General features: G+C 42.1%; 1 protein-coding gene across 2 annotated transcripts in view; it reads left to right on the top strand.

Annotated features, from left to right (window-relative positions):
• LOC126458255 (protein tweety) overlaps positions 1-16,705 on the top strand; it is a 1,040,173-nt gene that overhangs the window by 995,072 nt on the left and 28,396 nt on the right. For both annotated transcript variants that reach the window (XM_050095170.1, XM_050095169.1), the window contains exon 5: positions 13,713-13,824. In XM_050095170.1, the coding sequence (XP_049951127.1) occupies positions 13,713-13,824 (112 nt within the window). The remainder of the gene's footprint in view (positions 1-13,712; positions 13,825-16,705) is intronic.

Below are 16,705 nucleotides of genomic sequence, written 5' to 3'. Positions count from 1 at the left end.
GGCAATCACGTTGCATTTCGCGTTAGGTACTCTGTTGCCATGCCATTTATCAGGATGGGAGGTTCAAATCTGAAGTATCTTACTGTGTACATTACACGCATTCAGTTCGCGTGTACAGCGACGTTGTGACCACCCTGTACATCTACATCTACACTCATATTCTGCGGGCCACTCTACAGTGCATGGCGGGCGATGCTTGGTACGAATATTACCGATTTCCTGTCCCGTTCCATCTGCAGCTTGAGCCAGAGAAAAAGCACTGCCTGTCCGCCTCTGTACGTCCCCTAACCTCTCCTGTCGTGTTCTCGCTATCCCTACATCAGATACACAGAGATGGCAGTATGATGGTCGCACTGTCATTCACGAATACCGATTCTCTAAATTTATCGAGTTGGGTTCCGCTAGAAAGCCATCTTTCATCCAATGGTTCCCATTCGAATGATTAAATGTGGAAATAAATTATTCTCTTTTCCGTCTGCTGTGTTCAGTTTCAACACCAGGCTTTTCCACGAGAGATTGACTTAAGGTTCGGATTCGTTCACTGACCAGTATGCCTACTTCCTAAGATTTTCTGATAGCTCTTTCTCCAGGATCTGGTTGTGAACACTGCTGTAAGTTTTACACATCGCCCTTCTTATGGATGCACGATTTGCAAATGAGTTGTTTCCCCTATATTCTCTTTTGTAGCGACATTCTCCGAGTGGTACCAGTAAACTGAGGTAGATTTTGCCACATTTTATTACTTTGCTTGGTATGTATTTACCTATAGCTTGATTGTGATGTCTTTGTCTTAAGCCACAGGTATTCTGTGTTTGTCAGGCTTGAACTGCATGTTCTCAGTTCATCTTTTAAGATGAAAAGATCGTGTTTGTTGTAATCTAGTGAATCTAAACGTCTCTAAGGTGGTTTAAGTAGTTCCCAGGTCGAAGAGTCTACAGCCTAATACGCCACATGATGGACAAAGTCTTTAATTGAGACCTTCCACTCAGCTACAGATCAGAGCACCCCAACTGCTCCTCGGAACGAGGCTGCAAATCGACAGCTACGTTGAGATCTCACCAGTGAGGTTGTCTGTTTTCGCTTCATCCACAAATCTAGAGAAAGAGTGGAGAATGTTCTCAGACACCAGACAACTGACATTGTCGCTCCCGACACGAGCGAAAGTCTGCAGTTAGCTACTAACTGTGCAACCAGGTGCCCCCGGCGCGACCTCTTTCACCTCGCACACAACTGCTCCTGGGATACACACAGAGTGCAAATTTCATTTGTATCCCTCTCGTGACACTTTTTCCCTAAAAGCGGATATAGTGTGTCTAGTGTTCAAACTGCCTACAACTAACAGCCCCTTACTTTCCTTTGTTGGTGCCCAGGTCTTCACAGAAGAGAGAGCCTGATGCTCAGGCAGGACATGCAAGTCTGTTTCACTGTCAGTGCAACAAAGTGCCTCAAACATATTCGCATCTACCGTTTAGCGTGTACAATCCTGCTCGTGAAACGGCACCAGATCTGGCCACAACCCACCAGACGCTATCACATGGTAGCCGTTGGATCAGACTTCTCTGTAAATGAAGTATGCAACAGGAGAGTTGGCAAACTCCAAGGCATTTTTCCAATCACTACTGACTACTTGCCTCTCCATCTGAGCTGGTTTAAGGCTCCAACGACACGAGTGGTCGCTTGGCGAGCCAAGCTGGAACAGGTGCCAGAAATGCCCAAATGCGAAATTGGTATACAGGGTGAAAAATAATTAGAAGCATAAACTGACACAGATGAAAGTACACTCTAAGACAAAAAAAAGGACGCATCACAAATGAATTATCCGAATGGGATGGAAATCAGCAGATGTGATGCACATGCAGTGGCGCATACATATGGGGGTGCCCCACCCCCACCGTTGCGGGGCCGACGGCATTGCCACCCGCGCCGCCCCCGGCAGTCAGCCCGTACGCTATTCGTTCATTTCTTTCGTCAGTCGACTCGACTGAATCGAGTTATCGAGAAGTTGTACTTTCCTATGTAGCATGCGTGTCCACGCATCGTATTTTATACTTTTCTGTCTGGCACACGCCATTTTGGCAGGGAGAATAGGCGCATAGAATTCATCATTTAAGGAAGAGAAGCACAATTGTAACTTTTTTATATCAGAGATTGCATTGTCTTGCATATGTGTATAATCAGTTTAGATAAAACTTTCTTGAACTTTGCATGTGACTTGATTGTTTTTTTTTATTACCGTGAAAGTAAAGGTAGCTCACTCCTTGAGGTATTCCTGTATCCGCCACTGTGTACATGTACAGACAGACAAAAGACTACAATTCAGAAAAACTGAATAATTTATTCAAGCGAAAAACCTTCACAAAAATGGTTCAAATGGCTCTAAGCACTATGGGACTTAACATCTGCCGGCTGAAGTAGCCGTGCGGTTCTAGGCTCTGCAGTCTGGAACCGCGAGACTGCTACGGTCGCAGGTTCGAATCCTGGCTCGGCCATGGATGTGTGTGATGTCCTTAGGTTTAACTAGTTCTAAGTTCTAGGGGACTGATGACCTTAGAAGTTGAGTCCCATAGTGCTCAGAGCCATTTGAACCATTTTGAACTTAACATCTGAGGTTATCAGTCCCCTAGACTTAGAACTACTTAAACCTAACTAACCTAAGGACATCAGACACATCCATGCCCGAGGCAGGATTCGAACCTGCGACCGCTGCAGCAGCGCGGTTCCGGACTGAAATGCCTAGAACCGCTCGTCCACAGCGGCCGGCAAAAAACCTTCACAAACTGAGGAGGTCCATAATGTGTTGGTCCACCCCTGGCTCTTATGCAAGCAGCTATTCGGCCAAATTCTGTCCAATTGGTGCATTAGATCGTCAAAATACCCAGCTGGTTGGAGATCTCCGTCCATAATGCTCCAAACGTTCTCTATTGGAGAGAGATCCGGCGACTTGCGCCGAGGTAGGATTTGGCAAGCCGAAATGTAAGCCCAGGATGGATTTCCATGAAGGGCACAAAACAGGGTGTAGAATATCGCCGACTAACCGCTGTGCTATAATGGTGCTGCGGATGACAACCAAAGGGATCCTGTACGAAGGCATCCCAGACCATCACTGCTCAAACTGAACCCTCATGACCAGCAAGATACGTCTGGAGATGTCCTGGATAGTGGTGGGTTAGCAACCTGATTGTCGCCCGCCGTACAGCCTGACAGCCAAGACTGATGGTTTGGGATGACATTTCATTTCCTAGCAGGACCCCTTTGGTTGTCATCCATGACACCCTTACAGTATAGAGGCACATGACGATGTTTTACATGCCGGTTTCCTGCCCTTCATGGCAAGGCATCCTGGCTTACATTTCAGCAAAGTAATGCCCATCCGCATGCAGCGAGAGTTTCTACTACTTGTCTTCAGGCATGGCCGAACCATATACTGGCCAGCAAGATCGCCAGATCCCTCCACAGTTGAGAACGTTCAGAGCATTATGGGCAGGGACCTTCAAACATCTCATGATATTGATGATGTATCTCGCCAATTGGAAAGAATTTGGCACGATGCGCCCCAGGAGGACTTGCAACAGCTCTGTCAGTCAATGCTAAGCCGAATAACTGCTCGTATAATGGCCAGAGGTGGACGAATGCGTTATTGACTTGATCAATGTGTGAATCCCTTTCGCTTGAAAAAATCATCAAATTTTTCCGTAACTGTAATCACCTGTTTGTCTGAACATGTACATCACATTTACTGATATCCGTCACATTCAGATAATTCCTTTATAGTGTGTCTCTCTCTCTCTTTTTTTTTTTTTTTTTTTTTTTTTTTAAAGGGGGTTTACGAAGCTGAATGAAGAACGATTGTACAATTAATCTGACTGTCCGTTTTTCTTGTTTCCTAATAACTGGCGATGTTAAATCTCACCTGATATTCTTCTGATGACACCAGGCTCTGTCCCGTCTAGCTCGGTTACAGTGATTAATCGATAAAGAAAAAGACAACAGGGGGAATCCGCAGACCAAGAAAACAGAAAGACAGTTCTGGTATGATGCTGCATATCGAGTCAGGACAACATTTCAAATGAACGGTAGCCTGTTAAACGTGAGTAATGGTTACTACTCGCCAACAAAGTGAAGAAACTGGCAAGAGCCGGGTTGCTGCAGGGTTTTTTATTGATTGGTCCACCCCTGCATTAAGAGAGACCGTGCGCTGAGAGGTAGCTGAAACACCAAAAGTCATAAGAACTGACGAGACCAGCTCAGCCGGGGGCGGCTGAGACTGTTTTTACGGAAACATGATTCCCGCACGAACCGTTTGGCGTACCGATTAGCACACGGAAACTGATTACTGGCCGTGCTGTATTGTGTCGCGCCATCAATGGCCGCTACCAGCATAACAAGCATGCACGTCTGTCCGTAATGGCGGCGGGCCGCTCGCGGACCATGGTCACGAACTTGATGCACTGGCTTCGACTGGGAAGTCGAGAGCGTCTGCCGTCACTTTTGTATCCCGAGATCCAACGACACTATCTGCCTCCGCCGACAGGAGGTAGAGCTCCGTGTGTGACCAACCTAACAGGTGCGGCCCTCGCGCATTCGTTGCTGCCCGTGACGTTAGTGCCGGCGCCCTCACAGTTCGGACTCCTAGAACAACGGATCGTCCGCAAAAACGGCGCGCGGGGCATGTGTCCCTCCAACGCTGACGAAGACGAACTTAGATTCAAACTAACAGCTATTTTAGCCTTCTAGTAACAAGCCACATTGTACCAGTTCTATATTAATCAAACCAGGCGACAGAAAATTATAATCTTTTTATTTTTTTATTTTGATCCAACATCAACTGATTACAAAAAAAGGTTTTTTTTGTTCCAGTCTTCTGGATAAGTCAGAGCCTTACTTACTAGGATTACATATTATTGGCTGTCACTTTTATCTACACAACTTTTTCTAAATTTAGTTGAGAGAACAGAGTTACATATATGGACTATACATAAAAAATTGTTATTGCCATACTTAGATTAAGGAATCTACAGTTTGTAACACAGTATTCATATCTGACATTCAAATATTTACAGTTTGTGACACAGTCTAAGACCTGAGATTACATATATTTTTAGATAGATGGTCTACCATCATACGAGTGTACTAAATCTAGAAACTCATCTATTTAATATACAGGATTGTTTAGGAACCATAATTTTAATTTCATTTTTAGTTTTGTAATGGGCAATTTGGAGATATTAGGATGGAAGCAATTCAGTAGTTTTATGCCTGCATAGTGAGGGCTTTTCTCATAAAGTGTTGTTCTATGAGAGATGATGTGGGGTATATCTCTACCTCTAGTGTTGTGATCGTGTATTTCTTTATTAAGTGTTTTGTTACTGTTTACTGCCATAATGATTATCTTCAGCACAGACAGGTTATGAACAGTTAGTATTTTAAATTCTTTAAACAAATATCTTTCCCATAATTCTAAGTGCCTTCTTTTGTAAGGTAAGTACACTTTTCATATTATCTTTACTGCTGGATCCCCATACCTCTATCCCATAACTTGGATGGGATTCAAATAGTGCAAAATATACACTCCTGGAAATTGAAATAAGAACACCGTGAATTCGTGGTCCCAGGAAGGGGAAACTTTATTGACACATTCCTGGGGTCAGATACATCACAGGATCACACTGACAGAACCACAGGCACATAGACACAGGCAACAGAGCATGCACAATGTCGGCACTAGTACAGTGTATATCCACCTTTCGCAGCAATGCAGGCTGCTATTCTCCCATGGAGACGATCGTAGAGATGCTGGATGTAGTCCTGTGGAACGGCTTGCCATGCCATTTCCACCTGGCGCCTCAGTTGGACCAGCGTTCGTGCTGGACGTGCAGACCGCGTGAGACGACGCTTCATCCAGTCCCAAACATGCTCAATGGGGGACAGATCCGGAGATCTTGCTGGCCAGGGTAGTTGACTTACACCTTCTAGAGCACGTTGGGTGGCACGGGATACATGCGGACGTGCATTGTCCTGTTGGAACAGCAAGTTCCCTTGCCGGTCTAGGAATGGTAGAACGATGGGTTCGATGACGATTGGGATGTACCGTGCACTATTCAGTGTCCCCTCGACGATCACCAGTGGTGTACGGCCAGTGTAGGAGATCGCTCCCCACACCATGGTGCCGGGTGTTGGCCCTGTGTGCCTCGGTCGTATGCAGTCCTGATTGTGGCGCTCACCTGCACGGCGCCAAACACGCATACGACCATCATTGGCACCAAGGCAGAAGCGACTCTCATCGCTGAAGACGACACGTCTCCATTCGTCCCTCCATTCACGCCTGTCGCGACACCACTGGAGGTGGGCTGCAGGATGTTGGGGCGTGAGCGGAAGACGGCCTAACGGTGTGCGGGACCGTAGCCCAGCTTCATGGAGACGGTTGCGAATGGTCCTCGCCGATACCCCAGGAGCAATAGTGTCCCTAATTTGCTGGGAAGTGGCGGTGCGGTCCCCTACGGCACTGCGTAGGATCCTACGGTCTTGGCGTGCATCCGTGCGTCGCTGCGGTCCGGTCCCAGGTCGACGGGCACGTGCACCTTCCGCCGACCACTGGCGACAACATCGATGTACTGTGGAGACCTCACGCCCCACGTGTTGAGCAATTCGGCAGTACGTCCACCCGGCCTCCCGCATGCCCACTATACGCCCTCGCTCAAAGTCCGTCAACTGCACATACGGTTCACGTCCACGCTGTCGCGGCATGCTACCAGTGTTAAAGACTGCGATGGAGCTCCGTATGCCACGGTAAACTGGCTGACACTGACGGCGGCGGTGAACAAATGCTGCGCAGCTAGCGCCATTCGACGGCCGACACCGCGGTTCCTGGTGTGTCCGCTGTGCCGTGCGTGTGATCATTGCTTGTACAGCCCTCTCGCAGTGTCCGGAGCAAGTATGGTGGGTCTGACACACCGGTGTCAATGTGTTCTTTTTTCCATTTCCAGGAGTGTATTTGCCTCAGAGTGGTAATGTTGCAAAAAGGTGTCAGTTTTCTTAGGACATATATGGTAGTACATAGCTTTTTGCAAATATCATTCACATGATCAGACCAGTTTAACTCTGCATCTAGTGTCAGGCCAAGAAATTTGGTCGAGTATTGTTTTTTAATGTATTTGTCACCCATTAAGATTTGGTTTTCATGAGTTTTTTGCCTCCCAAGATCAAATTCAATATAGACAGATTTATTTGTGTTTAATTTCAGTTTGTTTTCATTAAAATACTGCAGAATTAAGCCTGCTGCAGTATTGGATTCCACTTCGAGCTGTGAATAGCTTGGATTGCTGCGTATTAACGTGGTATCATCTGCATATAAGATAGCTGTTGCATGGTTTGTTACGGACTGAATATCATTTACATAGATAATAAAAAGAAGTGGTCCTAATATTGACCCCTGTGGGATACCAAAGTTTATGTAAGTGGTGTTTGATTTGTATGTTCCCTCTGTAGTGCTAATAGACACAAACTGCTTCCTATTTGTCAAGTAGGACCTCATCAGATTATGGGCTGTGCCTCGAATGCAATAGTTCCACAGTTTGTCCAGCAATATGGTCATATCAACACAGTCAAATGCTTTTTGTAAGTCTAGAAAGATGCCACATACATGTTCTTTATTATCTATTGATTGAGTGACACCTTCGATTAAGTTGGATGCTGCTGTAATGGTGGATGACCCCTTGACAAACCCATGCTACCCCTTAGAAATCACTTTTTTGCATACTAGGAAGTTCCAGATTCTTATGTATATTACTTTCTCAAAGATTTTGGATATTATTGGAAGAACAGAAATGGGTCGAAAGTTTTCTACTAAATTCCCGTTTCCTTTTTTGAAAATAGGCACAACTCGGGCAATTTTCAACTCATCTGGAAATAGACCATCTTTCGTGTGAGAATTGATAACTGTTGATAAAGGTGATGCAATTTTATGTATACATTTCTTAAGAGTGTCCAGACTAAGACCATCACATCCTGCTGGATGGGAATTCTTTAAGCTACTCACTATTTTAATTATTTCTTCTTTACTTGTTGGCATCAAAAATATACTTCCTGACACTGGTGTTCCTCTGAATTTGTATTTATGATTTTTAAGCTGATTGTTTATGCTGGAGCCAACAGAAGCAAAGTAATTGTTAAATAGATCTGCTATCTTATTCTGATCAGTTTCTATTGTGCTGTTTATCAGCAAGTGATTTTCAGTTGTATGGTTCCCAGATTTACCTATTTCTCTATTTACTAGTGACCATGATGTTTTGGAGATATTATTTGAGTTCTGAATGACACTTTCAAAATGTTTCTGTTTTTCTGAAATTAGGAGGTCTACATAGTATTTCTGATACTTTTTGAACTCTTCTTTTAATTTTTTATTGCTAAAGTCATTTAACATAGCATACTCATACCATCTTAGTTTTTCTCTAGCCTCAGTGACTGAACTTGATATCCAGTTTGACAAGCGGGGAGTCGTGTTGTTAGGCAAGCGTACGGAGGTCCCTAATTGCCAGGGAACATTCATTTGATAGCATTTAATGGGCAGTTAATTAATTCGACTTGTAAATTACTGGGCTGATTAGCCCATGACTTACATCAATAGATCGTAATCTAAAAACGAAGCTAAATTTGTAATCAAAAGTATTGATTAAATTTTATTAGAGCAGTCTCCCTTTATCAGAGGGTTGAACTAGCTGCTACTTTTGCCCCCACATGTTCTGTGGATATGCAGCACAATGTCCACGTTTTCTGTAGCTGAGTAGCACAATACATCAGTGTTACAGAGTGTATATGATGATACTTATAGAATCAAAAATCTTCCAGTAAACATGGCACCGCAAATGAGCCATCTGTGAAATGACTGTGTATATGAGGCACCACTCATGTCCTGGTCAGTACAAATGTACTTGAAATGTGAACTCTTCAGTTGAGTCCACATGTAGCTGGGCTCATATTCCACCCAAAATGTACATTAACAGGAAAGATGATACTACTTCAATACGTTACATGTCACAAATTACTGAACACTCGAAACTCTTATCTGTTATTGGTGATGTTGCACGTTTCGTGCTCACATTTGGAAGTGAGTTAAGAAATCTTTTAGACATCCCTGGAACATTTCATAATCCTTGATAAGACTATATGATCCACTGCTCCAGTTTTTCAATGCCAATGTTGTTGTACGCTTCACTTTTGAGATGACACTCTATTAAAAAATCCTTGGAGGCCAGGCTGTTTTTGACATATTCATCATGGACAAAATATGCTCATTAGATGTTGTCATGTACAGCAGCAAAATGTACCTGTGCCCACTCAGGCATATCCCAAATTCCTACATGTTGCTTAAAGTAAGGCAGGCCTGGGTGGTACTTAACCCAGTTAGATGGGAACTTGATTGAAAAGTTTCCATTTCTAACACATTTGTACTAACTAGCGCAATATTTGATACTGGTGTCAGTGGTGGTTTCTAATCTCACATTCCCAATTATTCTGCAGACAGATTGTTTGTGGACACATATATAATATAAAACTTTCACACTGTCATTTTTTGTTATTAATTGTGATTCAAAAAAAGTTTTCCATCACCTCGGTTCCGGAACCTGTACAGAAAATTGGAATAGAGATCAACATAATAAACATCATTTCCGCCTTTTTTATTGCTCATGAAAACCACATGTTGTACCACCATACAGCGAGACCTTCAGAGGTGGTGGTCCAGATTTCTGTACACACTGGTACCTCTAATACCCAGTCGCACATCCTCTTGCATTCATGCATGCCTGTATTCGTCGCGGCATACTATCCACAAGTTCATCAAAGCACTGTTGGTTCAGATTGACCCACTCTTCAATGGCGATTCTGCGTAGATCCCTCAGTGGTTGGTGGGTCACATCGTCCATAAACAGCCCTTTTCAATCTGTCCCAGGCATGTTTGATAGGTTTCATATCTCGAGAACATGCTGGCCACTCTGGTCGAGTGATGTCATTATGCTGAAGGAAGTCATTCACAAGATGTGCATGATGGGGCCGCGAATTGTCGTCCATGAAGACCAATGCCTCGCCAATATGCTCGCACTATCAGTCGGAGGATGGCACTCACATATCGTACAGCCCTTACAGTGCCTTCCATGACCACCAACAGCGTACGTCGGCCCCACATACTGCCACCTCAAAACAGCAGGGAACGTCCACCTTGATGCAATCGCTGGACAGTGTGTCTAAGGTGTTCAGCCTGACCGGGTTGCCTCCAAACATGTCTCAGATGATTGTCTGGTTGAAGGCATGTGTGACACTCATTGGTGAAGAGAACGTGATGCCAATCCTGAGCAGTCCTTTCGGCATGTTGTTGGGTCCATCTGTACCAAATTGCAAGGTGGTGTGTTTGCAAAGATGGACCTCGCCATGGACGTCGGGAGTGAAGTTGCGCATCATGCAGCCTATTGTGCACAGTTTGAGTTGTAACATGATGTCCTGTGACTGCACGAAAGCATTATTCAACACGGTGGCATTGCTGTCAGGGTTCCTCTGAGCCATAATCTGCAGTTAGCGGTCATCCACTGCAGTAGTAGTCCTCGGGCAGCCTGAGCAAGGCATGTCATTGACAGTTCCTGTCTCTCTGTATATGTGACTTCTCTGTATATCTCCCATGTCCAAACAACATCGCTTTGGTTCACTCTGAGACGCCTGGATACTTTCCTTGTTGAGAACCCTTCCTTACACAAAGTACAATGTGGATGCGATCAAACTGCGGTATTGACCATCTAGGCATGGTTGAACTACAGAGAACACAAGCTGTGTACCTCCTTCCTGGTGGAATGACTGGAACTGATTGGCTGGCGGACCCCCTCCGTCTAACAGGTGCTGCTCATGCATGGTTATTTACATTTTTGGGCAAGTTTAGTAACATCTCTGAACAGTCAAAGGGACTGTATCTGTGATACAATATCCACAGTCAACGTCTATCTTCAGGAGTTCTGGGAACTGCAGTTTTCCAAAACTTTTTTTGATGTGTGTATATTCACCAAAAGCTTTTAAAGATCTCTAAAATTACCTTACATGGAAATGTTTCTAGTATTAATATTTAGTAACAGAATAAGATTTAGAAATGTATTTGTGTTATAAAGGAATGTGTATATAGTACTTATTTTAAAAGAACAAAAAGCTATTTACTTTTGTGATCACTAGATTTTGATTTATTTTTAATGGTCTTATCAAGAGCCTGTGGAGAGGCAACTTATGTCTGATGGAAGCAAGGAGCTGGGGGATGAGGGGGGAGGGGCAAATGTGTTCACAGCAACCACATGAAGCTAGTCAAACAGTCATTAATGCATCTCCCAGCTGTTTGTGACCAGCAACCATACCCTCCAATAAGACCCTGCATGGCTGCAATACATAACAATATCATATTGTGAAAGCTCCACATGAAAGCAGCTCTTGCTAAGAGAAAAGGAAGAAAAGAAATTAAATATTAAGCCATATGCTTATTGGTTAAATCAAAGCATAACCACATAGGAAATTAGACTGAACACAAACTGTAAGCTATGGGTACTGCAAGTGATGTATCTGGTTTAATATATATTCGAAAGAGATTTAGAAAGCACCTTACTCTCTGAGCAGTGTGATCTCTGATATAATTAACACAGACATAGCACAGTGTTATGACTAATTACAAACCATAAAGTGTTGATAGTAGATGTTGTTTCACAGAATAAAAGAAAGTAAAAGTGCCTGTTACAGTATGTATATGTTGCACTATACATAAAATTATTCAGATTCTCAAAAACTGGAAATTTGTTTACACAGTGTTCTGTACCAAATATTGTTGGGATTTCTACATGCTTCCCTTGGATTACACATATCATACATACATACATACTGATTTTTTAATTTGTTTTTGCTTGATTTTCTATTCTTTATGCTTGTGTGACCTAAGCTTTGTGTTTTAAACCATGTTTTTATTTTTCTTGAATGGAAACAAATGTCAGTTCATTTTCCTATTGATTCCCCGAAAAGCATAATGTGTCACATAATGGGCAAATTAATTCCTTTCCAGAATGAATTTTTGCTCTACATTGGAGGGAGCACTGATTTGGAACTTACTGACAGATTAAAACTGTGTTCTGAGCCGGATCTTAAACCGGAGACCTATGCCTTTCACAAGCAAGTGCTCTGCCAACTGAACTACCCAAGCACAACTCACGATCTGCTCTCACAGCTTTATTTCGCCATTACCTCTTCTCCTACCTTCCAAATTTCACAGAATTGCTCCTTCATACCTTGGAGGCCACTCCTGCAAGAAAGTGTACTGCAACAACATGGCTAAACCACCATCTGGGGGATTGTTTCCAGAATGAATTTTTACTCTGTGATGGATTGTATGCAGATCTGAAACTTCCTTGCAGATTAAAACTGTGTGCCATACTGGGATTCAAACCTGGGACCTTTGCATTTCATGAGCAAATCTCTGAGCTATCCTTTATTCCAGGACTACTGGTCCCACAATGTATGCAGGAGAATGGTGAAGTTTGGAAGGTAGGAGATTAGATACTGGCAGAAGTAAAGCTGTGAGGGCCAGTCGTTCATTGTACTTGGATAGCTTAGTTGATAGACAACTTGCCCGTGAAACACAAAGCTTTGAGTCCTGGTTCAACATGCAGTTTCAGTCTGCCAGGAAGTTTCCAATTAATTTCTGCTTTCAGCTATCCGAAATAAATTAGACTATTTAATTAAACAATGGAAAATCCAGGATGGAATGTAACAATACTAGAGAAGGAAAGTTGCTACTCACCATATAGCGGAGATGCTGAGTCACTCTAGGCACAATAAAAAGATTCACACAGTTAAAGCTTTCGGCCATTAAGGCCTTTGTCAGTGTAGACACACATACACACACACACACATACCACACGCACACACACACACACACACACACACATACACACACACACACACACACACACACACATACACACACACACACACACACACAGACACTCTTGTAAACGCAACTTGCACACAGTCTGCAGTCTCAGAGAGCTGAAACCACAGCTCTCTGAGACTGCAGACATGTATGCAAGTTGCATTTCCGTGTGTGTGTGTGTGTGTGTGTGTGTGTGTGTGTGTCTGTGTAGACACACATACACACACACATACCACATGCACACACACACACACACACACACACATACACACACACACACACACACACATACACACACACACACACACACACAGACACTCTTGTAAACCCAACTTGCACACAGTCTGCAGTCTCAGAGAGCTGAAACCACAGCTCTCTGAGACTGCAGACATGTATGCAAGTTGCATTTCCGTGTGTGTGTGTGTGTGTGTGTGTGTGTGTGTGTGTGTGTGTGTGTGTGCATGTGGTATGTGTGTGTGTATGTGTGTCTACACTGACAAACGCCTTAATGGCCGAAAGCTTTAATTGTGTGAATCTTTCTGTTGTGCCTATCACAACTCACCATCTCTGTTATATGGTGAGTAGCAACTTTCCTTCTCTGGTATTGTTACAGTATTTAATTACTTTCACACACAGGAAGATTATACCAGTCAGGTAACCAATAACATCTATGAATATTATTCTGTTTTTCATCAAAACTGACCTGTGTAAGCTCTAGTGAATTGTCACAGATTTAAATCTCTCTTTTTCCCTTCTGTTTTTTTTTCAACAGTGGTGCAGTGGGTGTAGCGCTGTATGGAAATGATGATGTTCACAATGGGCTACTCCAGTTTGTTGAAGCCACAGCGAACATTGATGATCTTATTTCAAGTGTCAAAAACAGGGTGAGTGTGATATGTATGACATATATTGCATACTGTTTGCTTGTGATACGAAAAACAAAATAAATTGGTTTTAATTGTGTAATTCACAAACACCTCTTGACAAAGCATGTCACTGTGGAGTCTGACTAATCCTATCACTGACACAAGAAGGCTTATGTTGTCATGGACAAGAAAAGCAAATTGTATGGAAAGGGAGGGGGTTAAGTTATTGTGGATTACTGTACAGTCAGAATTGTGCCTTTGGTCCCCACACTGCTCCAGCCCCAAAGATTTTGTTGGTAACTTTCAATAAACAGAAGTTGTTCTTGCTATCAGTATCTGTCTGGTGGTGCTGTATTTAAGCATTATACCAATGGCAGCACTTGGAGCTTTTTGAAAAACAAATGCACTTGATTAACATTTTATCATTGTAGAGAAATATTTGTGCTGTTCTGCAGGCTAGATTTTCAACAGGCTTCCAGCAGAAATCAAAAATTTGAATGAAAAACCCCAGATTTTCAAATGCAAATTGAAAAAATTTCCTTGTGCACACTCCTTTTTCTCTGTATAGAAGTTTCTCACAGACATTCAGATCCTTGCAATCTACTGTGTTGCTTGGAAGCAGATACTATCGCAAAACTCTTATTTTCATATTTTTGTCTTCATCTTCTTCTTTTTTCTTCTTCTCCTTGTCCCCTGATCAGCATTTTTGGAAATGTGTATGGAGTGACTCCTCCTGTGACCAGTTAGTTTTGGTTCAGGAGGTCCTGCATAAACTGAGAAGATAAATAAAAATTAGATTCTTAGCCCCTGACTTTCAGTAGTATACCAATCTTAGCAACTAAAATATTTGCAAATGGATGTCCAGACATATATGTTGATGAGTCAAGAATTTCTTTATAACCACAATACAGACTAATATCAAAGACACAGAATCAACAACATATTCAAAACAAAGTTCATGTTTGTGTATGAAAATTGTGATATAACCAAAAATGACAAGTCAGTCAAAAAGTAAGTTCTGTCAATATCTGTTAAGAATGCAGCTCTCCATGTCTACCAGACATATATTGTTGCCCTTGCCTTTGGTGTGAATTACGTACAAGTATTGGAAGATGTTTTGATTAGGCGAGAAATTATTCTAGATAAGCTTAAGTATTGTGATATGAGTGAGACAGTGCACAGAAGGTTTAATTCATATTTAACTGGAGGAATGCAGAATGTTGAAATTAACAGTAAAGATAGTCTGCAAAAATCAGAGTCCTGTAACTGGGAAGGTATCAAGGATGGCATCCCACAGGGTTCAGTCTCGGGTCTCTTATTATTCTTAATATATGTTAATGATTTGCTGAAGAATTGTAAATAATGTCTTTCAGAAAATTATTAAGTGGTTCTCTGCAAATGGACTCTAACTAAATTCTGAGAAAACACAGTACATACAGTTCCATGCAGTAAATGTCATAACACCATTGATAAATATAGATTGAACAGAATCTTGTGCACTGATGAGAAACTGCATTGGAAGAATCACATTAATAATCTGCTGATGTGGTTAGGTTCAGCTGCATACGCTATTAGGGTTATTGCAAATTATGGTGATAAACATATCAGTAAATTATTGCACTATACCTGTTTTCATTCACTGCTTTCATATGGCATCATATTTTGGGGTAATTCATCATTAAGAGAGAAAATATTAATTGCACAAAAGCAAGTAATCAGAATAATAGCTCAAACCCAACCAAGATCACCTTGCATTTACTTAAGGAACTCGGGATATTCGTAGTACCATCACAATACATATACTCACTTATCAAATTTGTTATTAATAATCCATCTCAGTTCAAAAACAATAGTGAAGTGCATAGCTGCAATAATAGTGAAGTTCAGAGCTACAGTACTGGAAGAAAGGATGATCTTCACTATTCTGAGTTAAATCTCACTTCGGCACAGAGGAGGTGAATTATGCTGCCACAAAAATCTTTGGTCATTTGCCAATAGTATTAAAAGTCTGGCAGATAGCTGACCAACATTTAAAAGCACATTAAAGAATTTCTCGATGACAACACCTCCTACTCAATAGATGAATTTTTAAATATGAAGTAGTAACCGAATATGTGTAAAGAAAACGGACACATTTCACATCATTATAAAATATCATATTCATGATCTATGGAACAAGTACTAATGTAATGATGACTATCATTATCCATCAAACATCTGTAAAAGTGATGCCTTCAGATAAGTCAGTGTCCCTGTGTGGTTTGGTATGGATTTAGGTGAATGGATATGACTCTCAGTGTTTATGTGTGGCTCTGTAAAATCCAGTCTGCAGTGTTGACGTACTCAGTGGTCATATGAGTCCTTATACCAGTTACTTGCTAATTATTTCATCTTGCAAGATGACAATACTAGATCACACGACTCATGTTGTGGATCAACATCTCTGCACACAGCTGAGAGTAACTCCTAGACACCTTCATTAACACCAACAGGTATCACAAAACTGCTGTTCTTCATAATCACACTTCACATTATTTGTGATGCACTTAAGTGACACATTTATTTTGAACCCTTCAAACATGTTCTGAGCTTGGTTGCAAATCGCTGATCTGAAACTGTGGCATCTGTGCTGTTTTAAATGGTACACTGAATGTAGCATGCCCTATTTGTGATTCTCCTTATATGGCTAGTTGCCCTTGTTCAAAAGTCTAAGCTTTCCAGTAATTTTTTTACTGACAAACCTACGAGTAAAGGCCAATAACGATAATATAGTTTCACTGCAAAGTAGACTGATTTCATTAGTCTCATACTATAAGTTCTACTTAAGTTCTATTCATGCTAATGCACAATGAATACAACACTGTATATATGCCACACAGCAGAAGCCACAACGCAAGAA

The sequence above is a fragment of the Schistocerca serialis genome, chromosome 2 (assembly GCF_023864345.2).
Source record: "Schistocerca serialis cubense isolate TAMUIC-IGC-003099 chromosome 2, iqSchSeri2.2, whole genome shotgun sequence".
NCBI classification, from domain to species: Eukaryota; Metazoa; Arthropoda; class Insecta; order Orthoptera; family Acrididae; genus Schistocerca; species Schistocerca serialis.
The sequence above is the reverse complement of the archived record's forward strand: the minus strand, read 5'-3'. Positions and strand labels throughout refer to the sequence as shown.